This window comes from Rhinolophus sinicus, linkage group LG01 (genome assembly GCF_036562045.2).
Source record: "Rhinolophus sinicus isolate RSC01 linkage group LG01, ASM3656204v1, whole genome shotgun sequence".
Taxonomy (NCBI): domain Eukaryota; kingdom Metazoa; phylum Chordata; class Mammalia; order Chiroptera; family Rhinolophidae; genus Rhinolophus; species Rhinolophus sinicus.
The window spans coordinates 80,494,273-80,506,921 of record NC_133751.1 but is presented as its reverse complement, the minus strand read 5'-3'; the positions used below and the strand labels follow the sequence as shown (position 1 = coordinate 80,506,921).

The following is a 12,649-nucleotide window of genomic DNA, read 5'->3' as shown; positions in this document are numbered from 1 at the left end:
GGCCAGATTCTGTGAAGAATGCCTGGGTCCTGTATAGCTGGTTATAGAGTAACTAGACACAAACAGCGTAACTAATAGAAGCACCTGTGCTAAGTCAGTTGCCTGCTGAAGGTGTGGGGAATTGTGAAAACTGCCTAGTTGCTCACCCAGGCGGAATCCATTATGTTGGCATCAGCAGAGCTGGGGTAGATGAGCAACCAGCCAGGGTGGGAGCACAGTCTTCGGTAAAGTAAAAAGAAGAAAAAGGTTTAGGCGCTAGCAGTGTATTTATTAAAAAGCCTGAGCTCTATTAGGGATGTCAACGTCTGTGTCACTACTCTGGACATCGTGCTGATTTGCAGAGCTCTTTCTCACGGCAGGATTTTCAGGCAGGAGGAGAACTTGCGGGTGAGGGGAAGTTGTGATTCTATAGCAACAGAGTGAGTCATGTGTGGTGAAGAGGCAGGGGCAGCTCTAAGTGATTTATAGCAGCTATGATGTTGGGTAGAGCTACAGAAACCGTGGTACTCGCTGGAGGAAATGGTCCCATGCAGCACAGAATAACAACATTCAGGACCTCTGTGATCCCCTCACCTTCACAAAAGGACAAACTGAGGTCTGAGAGATTAGATCCCTAGGCCAGGGTCCCAGAGGTGCTGAAAGGGGGAGCCAGAACGAGCAGTCAGGTCTCCACCCTCCGTCCATTGCACAGTGTTTTAGAATCTTCGGGCTGCAAGCAACAATCGTTCTAACTAAAAGTGATTTAAACAAAGTAGACCTTTATCTCCCATAGCTCATAGGTATGTGGCTTCCTGTGAGCTGCAGGTCTGCAGGTTTGTGGTTCCAGCTTGCAGGGTGGGCTGTGCATGGCTACACAGACTGGGTTGCACAACTCCAGGGAGTACCAGTTCACACATGTGGTTACCTGAATGGTACAAACTGTAGTTGAACTGTAGACAGCCTGCACATCTGTATGGAGTAGCTCTAGTTATGAGACTGAATTCGCGGCTCAGTGATGTCAGAGCAGCTTCTCTGTGGTTCTCTCTGCCACAGAGAACTCATAGGAAACTATTAGTTGCAAGATGACTGCAGCTGCTCTAACCTTATATCAGCACATGTGGACATTCAAACAGAAAGGAAGGGATGGATAAAAAGAAAGTGTTCTGCTCAAATCATTTTCTTGCTGGGCATAAAGTCTTTTCTAGAACATCTAATAGGCTTCCCTAATATCTTACTGCTCAAGGATGGGTCACGTGGCCACCTCTAGACCAACTATTGGCAGAAGAATGTGGTCACCATTGTTAGACTTATGAAAGCAGGGCTCCGCTAGCAAGTCACAAGGGGTCATGGGTGTTGGGAATATGACTGATGGGATCTGCCATAGATTGTTACACTGAAGATGGAGTGATGTATTTTAATGCATATGATGTGGCTGAAATGATGTGGAAAAATGAATGTCAGAAAGAATTCAGAAAAGAAGATAGATCATAGATCGTTTGAAATGGGCGATTTAAGTTTACTTTCTTTGTATTGGTGGTGTTGATGTTTCCCTCCGCATAAGGTAGTTACTCTTCTGAGGTTGCCTGATTTGATGAGAAACATGCCTTTCACCTGGGGGAAGTGTAATCTCTTACCATTATGGTTTCAGCAGCTTTCCAGATTTTCCATTAACAGGTTCAGGCATACTGGAATGATTTTGTTTTCTGGGTGAGCAGTTTGGCGCATGTGCATTTCCCTCCCTGTTTCCAGGGTGGGGGAAGGAAGAACAGACACTTGCTTCTCCAGACACAATGCAGGAAAATGACCACCGTACTTAATCGAACAACCAAACTGATTTCTAAAATGCATAGCCCAGGAATCAGGAAGTTTTGGATTGGAGGATACGATCAGAAATATAAATGATGTGACTCTTGCCCTCTAGGGACTCAGTTCACTGCACCTATTTGTGCATGAACACTGCGTTAATTAAATATGAAGTTACACAGTCACCCTAAGGACACTGGAGTTACTGTTTCACACCTAAGGAAGCAGGGAAAGCCAGGAGCCAGACCAGGAGGATGACGCCAAGGAGAGGATGAATCACTCCTCTGTGAATAAGTGGGTACCTGCTGGGGAGAAAGGGAAGCAGTGAGTTATGAGGGGTGTGGTTCAGACCCTGTATCGTACCATTACTTATTTCCCAGAGTCATGGCGGCACTGTGAACACTAGCTGTAGATAAGATGCTATTGCCAAAGAGTAGTCCTAGGGATACTCCCCGAACCGTTTCTAGTGTGATCCTCAGGAAAATGTGTAGGTCTTTGCAATATCCCTTACATGGAGGAAAAGTGAGATTCCACTGGCAAGATTTCCTTTCAGAGGCACTGGCAAACTTTTCGTAAGGTAAAGGAAGGCCCTTCGCTCCTTCCATCTGCTTCCCACAAAGCTGACAGAGAAGAAAATAGAAAGTGAAATTCCTAAAAAATATGGTGACTATTGAACTGCAGAGCATCTTTAGAATCGGAGTTCTTTTGAGTGAGGCAGCATCTGTAAGTTTTCTATTTTTCCCAAGTCCTTGAACCTGCTGGGACCACAAGCAGGAGAAGGCTAGAGAGGCTGGATACAAGGAACGGCCCTCTCTCTGTGGCTAATCCTTGGGGCTCCTGAGGAAGAGACCTGCCTGCAGCCCTTGACTCCCCCTTTTCTCTTGGCTGGAAGGCGTGGTAGGGTCTGTGAGAGAAGGTCAAGGGCCTTGAGTCTGAGTGAGGAGCAGGGATGGGACGTATCAGTACAGCAGATGGTAGCTCATCTTATGCTGTTTTGGCCACTCATGACCTAGTGCGTGATGACCAACTGCAATCCAGCCTGATCCAGGTAACACTGAGGAGGAACCCCGCTGAAGACTAAAAGGTTCATCCCGGCAGTTCATTGCTGAGCAGTGATTATGTAACTGGCTGTGCCTGGAACTGAGCTGAGTTAACCTCTTACTTGTGTCAACTTCAGAAGTTAGGTTTGTGCGTCAGGCGTCTTTTGTTGAGACCCCAGGATAAAAATCCTAGATGTGGCAGTGTCACCGGTGCATGGGTCCTTGCTCCTCTCAGGATGGACATCAAGAGTGTGATGAACAGGTTTGCAGAGAGAAAGGTTTATTAAAATGAAAGCATGATGCACCAAGGGTGCACACTCTGGAAGGGAATGGACGTGGCTCCCTGAGGCTTGCAGGCACAGCGGTGTTATGGGCTCTTGGGGTTAGGGGTCGCCCCTTCCTCTTTCCTTTTTCCTCCCCAAAATATATCGAGGGGGCTCCTTCCCTGAACCTGCAGTGTACCTACCTGTTATTTCATGTGTGTCATGTCTCGTTAGCATTTTAAATCTCCACCGTGAGGTGTGTTTTTTATTATGATAATGAGGAAATTTTTACTGCAGGAGGGCTCTTTTAACTAATGCACATGCGTGACTTTATGAACTTTTCTTGGGCCAGGTTATTTCTTCTGTGAGTATGGCTCTAACTGCTTGCTGTTTCTTATTGGCCAAGGGATATGGCCTAAGATTGTTTCCCTCAGGTTGCTACCTGACTACCAGCTGCAGTGGTGGCCTGCGATCCTGGCCTTGCCCTCGCAAGTTGGGTGGTGTTGGAGTTAGGCAGCCTGGGGTCAGGTTGGGGATCCCAAGCCGGGATGGATGCTGTAGACCCGAGGGCATCTGAGCCCTTTCCCTTGACAGGGAAGTGGCCTCCAGCCTTCATTCAAGGAGAGGGTTAGTCTAGCCACCATAATTATAGATATCCATCCTCCACCCTCATGCAGGTTACCTCACATGAACCCGGCTCGCTATTATTTCTATCCTGTTCATTCCTAGCCACTTCCTCCCCAGTGTCCAGCTTGTTTAGCATTCCGTTGGGGTGATGGAGCCAGCTTCAAGTTCAGCCTGTAATGTGCATTAAGCTGACACTGAAGTTATGGAAGGAAGGGTCAAGCCAGCGGTGTGTGTGGGAATTGCGCCTGCTACAGAGCGTGCACAGGATGGGTCTGGTTCAGCTGATGGCAACATTCCCGGAGAGGAAAGTGTTGTGAATGTTTCCCAGGGTTCCCATCTCCACGCCACCTGGCCTCAGACTGGTGCACCTTAGGTGAAGTGGCCTTCCTGGCATAAGGATCACCGTCAGACTTGCTCCCAGAGATGTTACTTTCATAGTTGAAGACAAACGTTTTATTTTTTCTTCTTTTAAAGTTCTGAGTTTATATTGATATTTACTATTAAAATTTATTATAGTTTTTATTTGTTTGCATCTTTTACACTGAAAACTGTTTCATAAATTTATCTTGCAACATACATAAAACAGCTGTAATATTAAATGCTATACTAGAAGTACAGAATTAAATATAAGATTTTTCAGTTCTTTTTGTTCCTATCCTACTAAATACAGGCCAATTGTGTTCAAATGTTACCTAAGGAGGTTCTTTTCTCTCTGATTATCGTACCAACTTGATATATAGCTAAGATTTTTGTTAGTTTGTTTTCAGGCTTTAAGTTTCTATTTTTCCTTTGTTTTGTTTTTGGAATATGTGTAACATGGTTTGCAGAATTCAGAAGTTTATAGTAAGAAAGGGGGACTTCCCTGCCTGCTGGTGCTCTGAGGGCAGGTCCCAGAGCTCAGGCCTCTTGCTAACCCCTTCTGTGGGATTCTTACACCCTTAGCTGAGGAACTGATGAGTTACAGCTTCATAGAGATTTTTCTAACACGTCATGCTTTTCACCAGGCTTTGCTCAGAGGATGTCCTCTGAAACTGGGGGATGTCTGAAAGCCCTTTGGGTCCCAAGTGGCTGTGAAATCTACAAAGACCCCACCGAAGGGGTGGAGATCACCCATGTCTAGGGCTGCTTGGTGGCATAAGTGGAAACGATCCACTGGGTGTGTCTGAGAAGGTGGCACTCAGCAGTGGCACAGGCGTGCACAGCCAAGGGTCAGTAGCAAATCTTCCCAAAGGTGCGTTGCAAGGCTTCTCTCTTCAAATGGGAAATGACAGCTGAGCCACTGTCCCCCTGCGGGATAGGCAGAGCTTTCTCGGGACATCATTTACAGCCCCCCTCCACTCCCCAATATGAACAAAGCTTCCCCCCACCCAGCGAAGAGGAAGACAAGCAGATTTTAAAAAGAAACATCCGTAGAACACATTGTGACATAGCCGTGATAACAGGTTTGTGAGCACATCCTTGAGTGTCTGTCGGGCGATGCCCCCACTCCAGCCCCTTCCCCCAGTCCCTGCCCCCTGTGAAACTCTGGATATTCTTGTTTTTGCAGCAAAGTAGACACTGATTTAGACATGACTCTTTAATTTTGGGAGCCAAGAGTCCCATATTACCACATGTAAAAAAGTATTCTTAAAAAGTTTGAGGTGTTAAAAACTTTGATCAAATAAATAGGTGAACTAAACAAATTCTAGGTAAAAAAGGTAAACTTATGCATATAGGAATGTGTACATTGTTTTTCTTTAACCCGACAGGGCCAATGCTTGGCTCCTTTCAAGGGTTCGTGTACTTGTGCATTCTCTATGTTTAAATATTCTACAGTGTTTGTGCAATTTTGCTACTCATTTATTTCTAAGCGCTTTATAGTCTGGAGTTCATCTGGTCTGCTGATTTCCTGGTGCTCAGATAATCATTTGTTTTTCTTATTTCCATGTCCTGTGGGCCCTGGAAGGGCAGTCTCCGTGGCCTTCTGTAGTTTTGTCCTACAGAGAAGGACACAAACTGTTCTGTCAATTCTGTGGGCCTGGCCGGGTGTTGGTGAGAACTGGGAGACAGCCGGGCCAGGTGGCGCTGGCTGAATGCTGATGGTGCACAATCCGTGGTCCTAGTCTGATCCCAGCAGTATTGGTTAAGCTCCGAGGGCCAGTGCAGGTCTGGGAAATTGAAGTGAGCATTAGGCAGGTACAGGGAAGCTGCACTTTCCCCACCTGATGCTAAACTGCCCGTCTCTGCACTTATACAAGTAAGATACAGCGGTAACCCAGAGCTAGACTCTTGGGGAAATGGGTAAGACTGTTAAAAAGTATACGCACCGGTTAATGTAAAATAAACATGCAAAATCCAATGTCGAGGGGTGTTTTTGTTGCCCAAAGATCTGGATCCAAATAGTATCCAAAGTTCTCTCCCTTTGGAGGATGACTTTGAAATGTTACCTAACAGTTTTCCGAGCCTCTTTCTTCATTTGTAAAAGGAGACTACCAGGCTTAACTTATCTCAGTGGGACGTTATGAGAATGTAATGAGGAGTGTATATGGGCTGATATAGTTAACAGTGCTAATGGTGATCCACTTCCTATGGAATATTATTTCTTGAATCTTGTATCTTTCGGGTTATTTTTTTCTACTTGTGCAACAAGTAAAATTTGGCTTTGGGTCCCCAAAACTATGAACGGGTTCTTGGAATCACTGAATTTTGTAATGGGTGACTCAATCTCTCACTTATCTGTTTGCCCAACAGCGTGCCATGTAAAAAGTGTGTGGTGGTTGGTAATGGAGGAGTTTTGAAGAATAAGACATTAGGAGAAACAATTGACTCCTATGATGTAATAATAAGGTAAATATATTTCTCATTTGCTAACCTGGAATTGTTTCAAAACAGTGTGGTTTGCTACTTTGGTACGGCTATGTTTTAAAAGGAAGAGGAGTTGCTTTGATATTTTTAAGTACATTACACAAACCTGTCTCTCAAGTGGCTAGAGTAAGCCTCACTTAGCAAATATTTGTGAAGTCCTCGTAACATGCCAGGCACAGTTCTAGCTACAGGGGATACAGCAGTAAATAAGAACAATGTTATTGTTCTCTGTGGAACTTACATGCTAACGAGGGGAAGAACCCAATCATTAAATAAGGAAATATAATAAGTGCCCTACAATGAAAAAATATGCGATAGAGAATGATTGACTGGCTACTTTAGGATGGATGACCGCTTTGAGGAGGGGACATCTAAGCTGGACTAAGTGACCATACAATGTGAGCCATATGAAGCTTAGGGAAGAGCCATGGAGGTGGAGAGAGTTGACTGCAGGTCTTCAGGACGCTGTGATGCAAGATAGAACGGCAACAGGTTGGCGGAGAGGGTGCAATCGGAAGCAGAAGAGGTGGGCAAGAAGCAGGTTGTGGAAACTGGGATCAGGCTTTGTAAGCTCAGACCAGAGCTTGGATTTTAAATACAGCAGGGAACTTGAGATTGTTTAAGCAAGAGAGCAATTCGATCTTGCTATTTTAAACATATTCTGGCTGTGGCATGGACAACGGAATGTGAGGGACAAGAGTGGAAATGAGGCCAGTTAGGTTGCTGGCATCAGGGAGACGCTGGTGGCGTGGAATAGGGTTGTCATGGCTGAGGAGGGCAGTGGATAGACTGAGACGTGTTAGAGGCAGTGTTATCAGTTATTTGTTGGTGTACTAGATGTGAGCAGAGATGGGATACCTTCTCCTTGGTTTTCAGTTTAAGAGATTGACTGGATCGTGGTACCGTTTATTGAGTTGGGGACTAGGATAGGAGCAGGTTTAGGGAAGAATCAAGATTTCTGTATGAACATGTTAGGTTTGAGATGCTTACTAGACTTGCAGTGGATAAGTCAAGTGGGCAGTTGGATAAACAGGTTAAAGTCTTGATGGGAACAGCTTATAAACCATGGACTGGGTGAGATTTCCCAGGGAGAGACTGAGGAAAAAGAGGCCCAGGACTGAGCCTTAGAGTATTCAACACGTAAGAGGTTGTACAAAGAAAAAGGAGTAAAAGAGATGGAGAAGATTCACCAGGGACGTAGGGAGAGTCAGGAGGCGACCACAGAAACCTAGAAAGCACAGTGTTTTAAGACAGAGGGAGGAATCGAACATGTCCAGTGCTGGTGAGAGGTCACGCAAGGTAAGAACGAATTCACCACTGGGTTGGCAATGACAAGTTCCTTGGCCTTCTTGACAAAAGCAGACTTGGAGGCATGATGTGGGGGGAAGCCCAACTGGAGTGGGTTCAGGGGAGACTATGACAGGTTGAGAAAGTAGAGAAACCAGTTTAGGCAACTCAAGGGATTTTGCTGGGCAGTTGAGAAATGAGATGGTTGCAGGAGATGGCTATGTATCAAAGGAGGATTTTCGGTTTTGTGTTAGAAGATAGGAGATTCTAGAGCATGTTGGTATACTGATGGAAATGAATACAGAGATTGATGTGGTGGAGAAAGAGGGGAGCGGGGTGCAGAGCACAGGTGTTGCTGGTGATCTAGAACAGAAAGGAAAACAGGGATTGTGGTGACAGGTAAGAGCCCCACAGATGGAGTGGGGGAAAATGAGGACATTGTTTTTCTCATTGAAAGGTTGATGATAGGTCTTTATCTGGGGTAAGTCTGTGTGTGCTGGGATGGCTATGAATAATCTTTAGCAAAGTGGAAACACTTCCCACTGGGCAGTGGATTAGGATGAGCTGGCAGTGCTGGGGGTTTTGCTGGGTTACGAACTACTGAGTGTTTCTACATAGTGAGGTCAATTTATTTTCTGTTTATTATCCATTTTTAGGAAGCTGTGAAAATTTATCTACAAAAAAAAAAAAAAAATTTGAAACACAAATCTCTTTATCTATAATTGTCTAAAATCTGATCACCTAGAATGACAGCAAGCCCTTTTGAGAACATGCCATGGGCACATTATGAAAGTCATTTTAAGTGTTAAGACTGTCTTAGATTATACAACTCAGTGGCAAAGGGTAGAACAATATTCTCCTGGAGGACACTGTTTTGGAAACAGAACATTTCTTTTAACAGCACACATTCAGAGTGTATGTGTAAATAGTGCACCTCTAACCTTGGCTTTGAGCATCTACAAACCCAACAGATCCCTTGTGGTCTTCAGTTCACTCGAGCAATAGACACTTATTTGGTTGTGGCTGGGTATAACATAGCAATTTTTTATTGTTACTTTCAGAACATAACGGTTTTGCTGGGTCTTCCCCTTAAAAGTAATTCTTGCCTGTCAGTCACTTAAGACACACATCCATGTAACCTTGGGCAAGTAGCTTTATCCCTCTGGGCCCTTACTTGTATTATAAATCCAAGGTTTTGTTGGGATGTCTTCCAAGTTCTCTTTTACCTCTAGTATTTGGTGTTTCTTATGTTCCCATTTGTTTTATTTAGGCTTGTTTTCCTGGAGGGAAGGCTGAATTACCAGTGACCTCACAATTAATTTTCAAATAGAAATATAAGTTTCTGCCTTTAATCAAGTAGCTGTTCCACGAAAGGGATTATTTCCTTGGTTGTTATGTGTTGGGAAGACTGGTGGAATGCCTCGTACCTTTAGAGCACTGGATACATGGCTGACAATGTTTATCCACCTCTGAAACCTCTGAAAACTGTGATGGAAATGGCTCATACTGCACTTGGTCTACATATCTTGTGTGTTTTACTACCCACAGAATGAATAATGGTCCTGTTTTAGGACATGAAGAGGAAGTGGGAAGAAGGACTACCTTCCGACTTTTTTATCCGGAATCTGTTTTTTCAGATCCCAAACACAGTGATCCTAATACCACGGCGATTCTCACTGCTTTCAAGCCGCATGATTTAAAGTGGCTGTGGGAACTGCTGACGGGTGGCAAAATAGTAAGTTTACAAAATCGATCTGCCTTCCAATTACTACCTTCACGGTTTTTTTCCATAAAAAAAGACAACCACAATGTTTTACTTTCTGTATCCTTTATTTCAGAATACAAATGGTTTTTGGAAGAAACCAGGCTTAAACCTGATCTATAAACCATATCAAATCAGAATATTAGATCCTTACATTATTAGAATGGCAGCTTATGAACTGCTTAATTTCCCCAAAGTGTTCCCCAAAAATCAGGTACGTATTTTTCTTTGTACTCGTTCAAACTAAAGATCTGGCTGGAGTGGCACAGAGGGACCCTGGGGGTCTTGGAAAACAGAACCACAACTCATGAGGTAGCTTCTGAGGGCCTCGCCTCAGTCAGTGAAATGAGGTATCGGTGGATAGTTGTTTTTCAAGTTGCAAGAAAGAATCTTAAGTGGAGGTTTTTCGCCGCCCTTGCGGGGCCCTTCTGGGGTCTTCTCCATGTCCAAATGGCTCATCTCTCATAACTTCGTCTTCAGTGTTCTGCGGCGAGGGGCAGGGTTGAGGGACAGGTTGTGTTCAGAGTATAGCAAGGCTGGTTTCAGCACAAGTGCATGGCTTTTCAGGCTAAAAAAAAAAATGGTCTGAAGCAATCTGTGATAGCCATATTACAGGAAAAACAGGGAAAAGGAGAGGAAGGACAGTAAGGTTGTCTAGAAATATTTCTGCGGTCACAGAAGAGACACTGGCACTAAATTCTCAGAAAATGGTAGTTACAGCAATATTGATAATTCTGGGAACTCCAGATTCTTTAGTTAAAATCTTATTGACTGACTTTTGTAGCCTTGTTTGTCTACATTCCCTAGAAAACAATGTCTAGATCTGTACAGTAGTAGAGTTATGTTTTTCATTTGAGGATTGAGTAACTGTATAACACGGTAGCTCAGCTGAAATGAAGGTGTTTGTTCCCCGCCCCCCTTTGTGTGGTCAGGGAAAACCCCAAGAAACACACATCATGCATATTTTCTTTAGCATGATAAAAAATTCTAAAGAATTACATGCTTAAAATCAAACAACTTGCAAAGGAATACTAAAAAGTAAACCTTCTCTTCCTTCAATAACTCACATTATCTCCCAAGCCTTTTTGCCTTTTATATCCTTCTAGACTGTTTTCTATACATTTACAAATGCCTATGTATACTTCATTCAGTATAATTGCGATTATACCATCAGCATTGTTCTGCTATTTCCGTCATTCAATTAATGATTCCTCTATTTAGAGATATTTAGGTTTATATCCAGCTTCCCGCTATAAACAACATAGAAATGCATGTGCTTATAGGGATTTTCTGCACACTTGTGCGATTGCTGTAGGATGGACGCCTGAAAATGGAATTCTCAAGTCAAAAAAATATAAATATTTTAGATTTAAACCTACTTGTTAGTAATCTTGAGGGGAAAGAATAGTAATTCTGAGGTGAAAAGGACAACTTCTGAATGTTTTGTGACTTTTCAGCTGTTTTCCTAAGTGGGTAAGATCAGATTTATCCCTTGCTTTTTTTTTTAGGTAGTGTCAACTCCAGAAGCACAGGATGACCCTGATTTTCCTTAGACAGGATGCTAGAACTAGTTGTAACTAGATGAAAGTTCCAGTAGGAAGACATGGTGTCCTAAAAGCCAAATGAGGACAGAGCTGTAGTTCAGAGAGGTCAGCCATGTCAGATGCTGTCCAGAGGCTGAGCACAAATAATAAACCCTGGTTCTGGAAACATGGAGGTCACACTGGTGATACGGACAAGAGTAAGAAAGGAAGAAAGCCTATTTGAATTGGATTAAGGAGAACATGGGACATGAGCAAGAGGGGGCAAATCTTTCATGGAGTTTTGCTAGAAAAGGGAGCAGAGACATAGTTGGAAGAGAACCTAGGATCAGAGTTTTTTTTTTTAAAGATAGATGTTTGTAAGCTGAAGGGAATGATTAAAGAGAAATATTGATGATGAGGGGAGAAAGTGGATAATTGAGAGAAGAGATGGGATATAGTGTACGAATGAAGATTGGCTGTAGGTAGAAACAGGGACATATCCGTGCAAGAGAAGCACTGAAAATATGGGTAAAGATAAAGGTAAATTTGGAGTTGCGAAGATGCAATTGCTTCAGGTTTCTTACAAAAATACAGATTAAATTGTTAAAGCGGGAAGGACGCTCGGGCTGCCGGAGGATGGAGCAGTATAAAATCGTCATCTTGGAGAGCAGGAATGCAAGTTTACTAGGGGAATGTAATTGGATTTCTGGACCCACTGAGTGCCCACTTGAGACTTTGGTCATAAATGTAATGTGTGAGCAAGCAAGTGTGGTTTTTTCTCTTGCCTGTCCTGCTTGGGTGCGGGTTTAACCAGCTTTAGGATGCTGTTGGGTGCTAACAGGTTCTGTGGGGGATGGGTGCAGAAGAGCATCAAAGGTCTCCATACCTGGATAATGACGATGACGTACTTTAAGGTGTGATGAAAGGGAGTACAGGACATGAAGAGGTCCAGGAGAGGGGGAAAAGTGCCAGGATCAGTAAGGCTGGATGACTCTTAGGTTTTTAACCCAACCGTTAACTTCCTTCTCCAGCAGATGGCTGAGGCTTGTGGCGGAGTCACAGTAGTGCATGAGGTACAACGTATGCAAAAGCCTCTTAGGCTTCCAGACAAGCTTGCCTCCTCGTGTTTGCTTGATTTTTTTTTTTTTCTTTTCCTCAACATCATAATATGTAATTTCCATGGGATCTGTAAGAAACATTTAATTGAAAGGAAATCTTGACTCGTTGTGGTCAAAGTTTAAGATATATTTCGTTTGCCTTTGAAGGCCATCCTACTCAGAATTAAAACTTGGAACGCCAAGATGCTTATATTGTTATAGCATTTTCGAGTATATGTGTATGTGAAAGGGATGCAGGATTTCTTTTTTTTTTTAATTGACAATGATCCAGTTGAGATGGTGACACTACTATGTAAACATCTGGAATCTTTGTTTTCTAGTCAGAGATTTACTAGCACAATTTATCACTGATGTTACTTGGTTAAAGTTAGTCTTTCCTGAGAACTAAATTATCAGGGGTATA

The 12,649-nt window shown here is 43.5% G+C and overlaps 1 protein-coding gene across 2 annotated transcripts in view; it reads left to right on the top strand.

Moving 5' to 3' along the window:
* The window catches only part of ST3GAL6 (ST3 beta-galactoside alpha-2,3-sialyltransferase 6), a 29,833-nt gene that overhangs the window by 12,503 nt on the left and 4,681 nt on the right, over window positions 1-12,649 (top strand). For both annotated transcript variants that reach the window (XR_012496624.1, XM_074333031.1), the window contains exons 4-6: window positions 6,443-6,538; window positions 9,392-9,578; window positions 9,682-9,819. Coding sequence is in view for 1 of the 2 variants with exons in the window: in XM_074333031.1 (XP_074189132.1) it covers window positions 6,443-6,538; window positions 9,392-9,578; window positions 9,682-9,819 (421 nt within the window). In the remaining variant the exon portion in view is untranslated. The remainder of the gene's footprint in view (window positions 1-6,442; window positions 6,539-9,391; window positions 9,579-9,681; window positions 9,820-12,649) is intronic.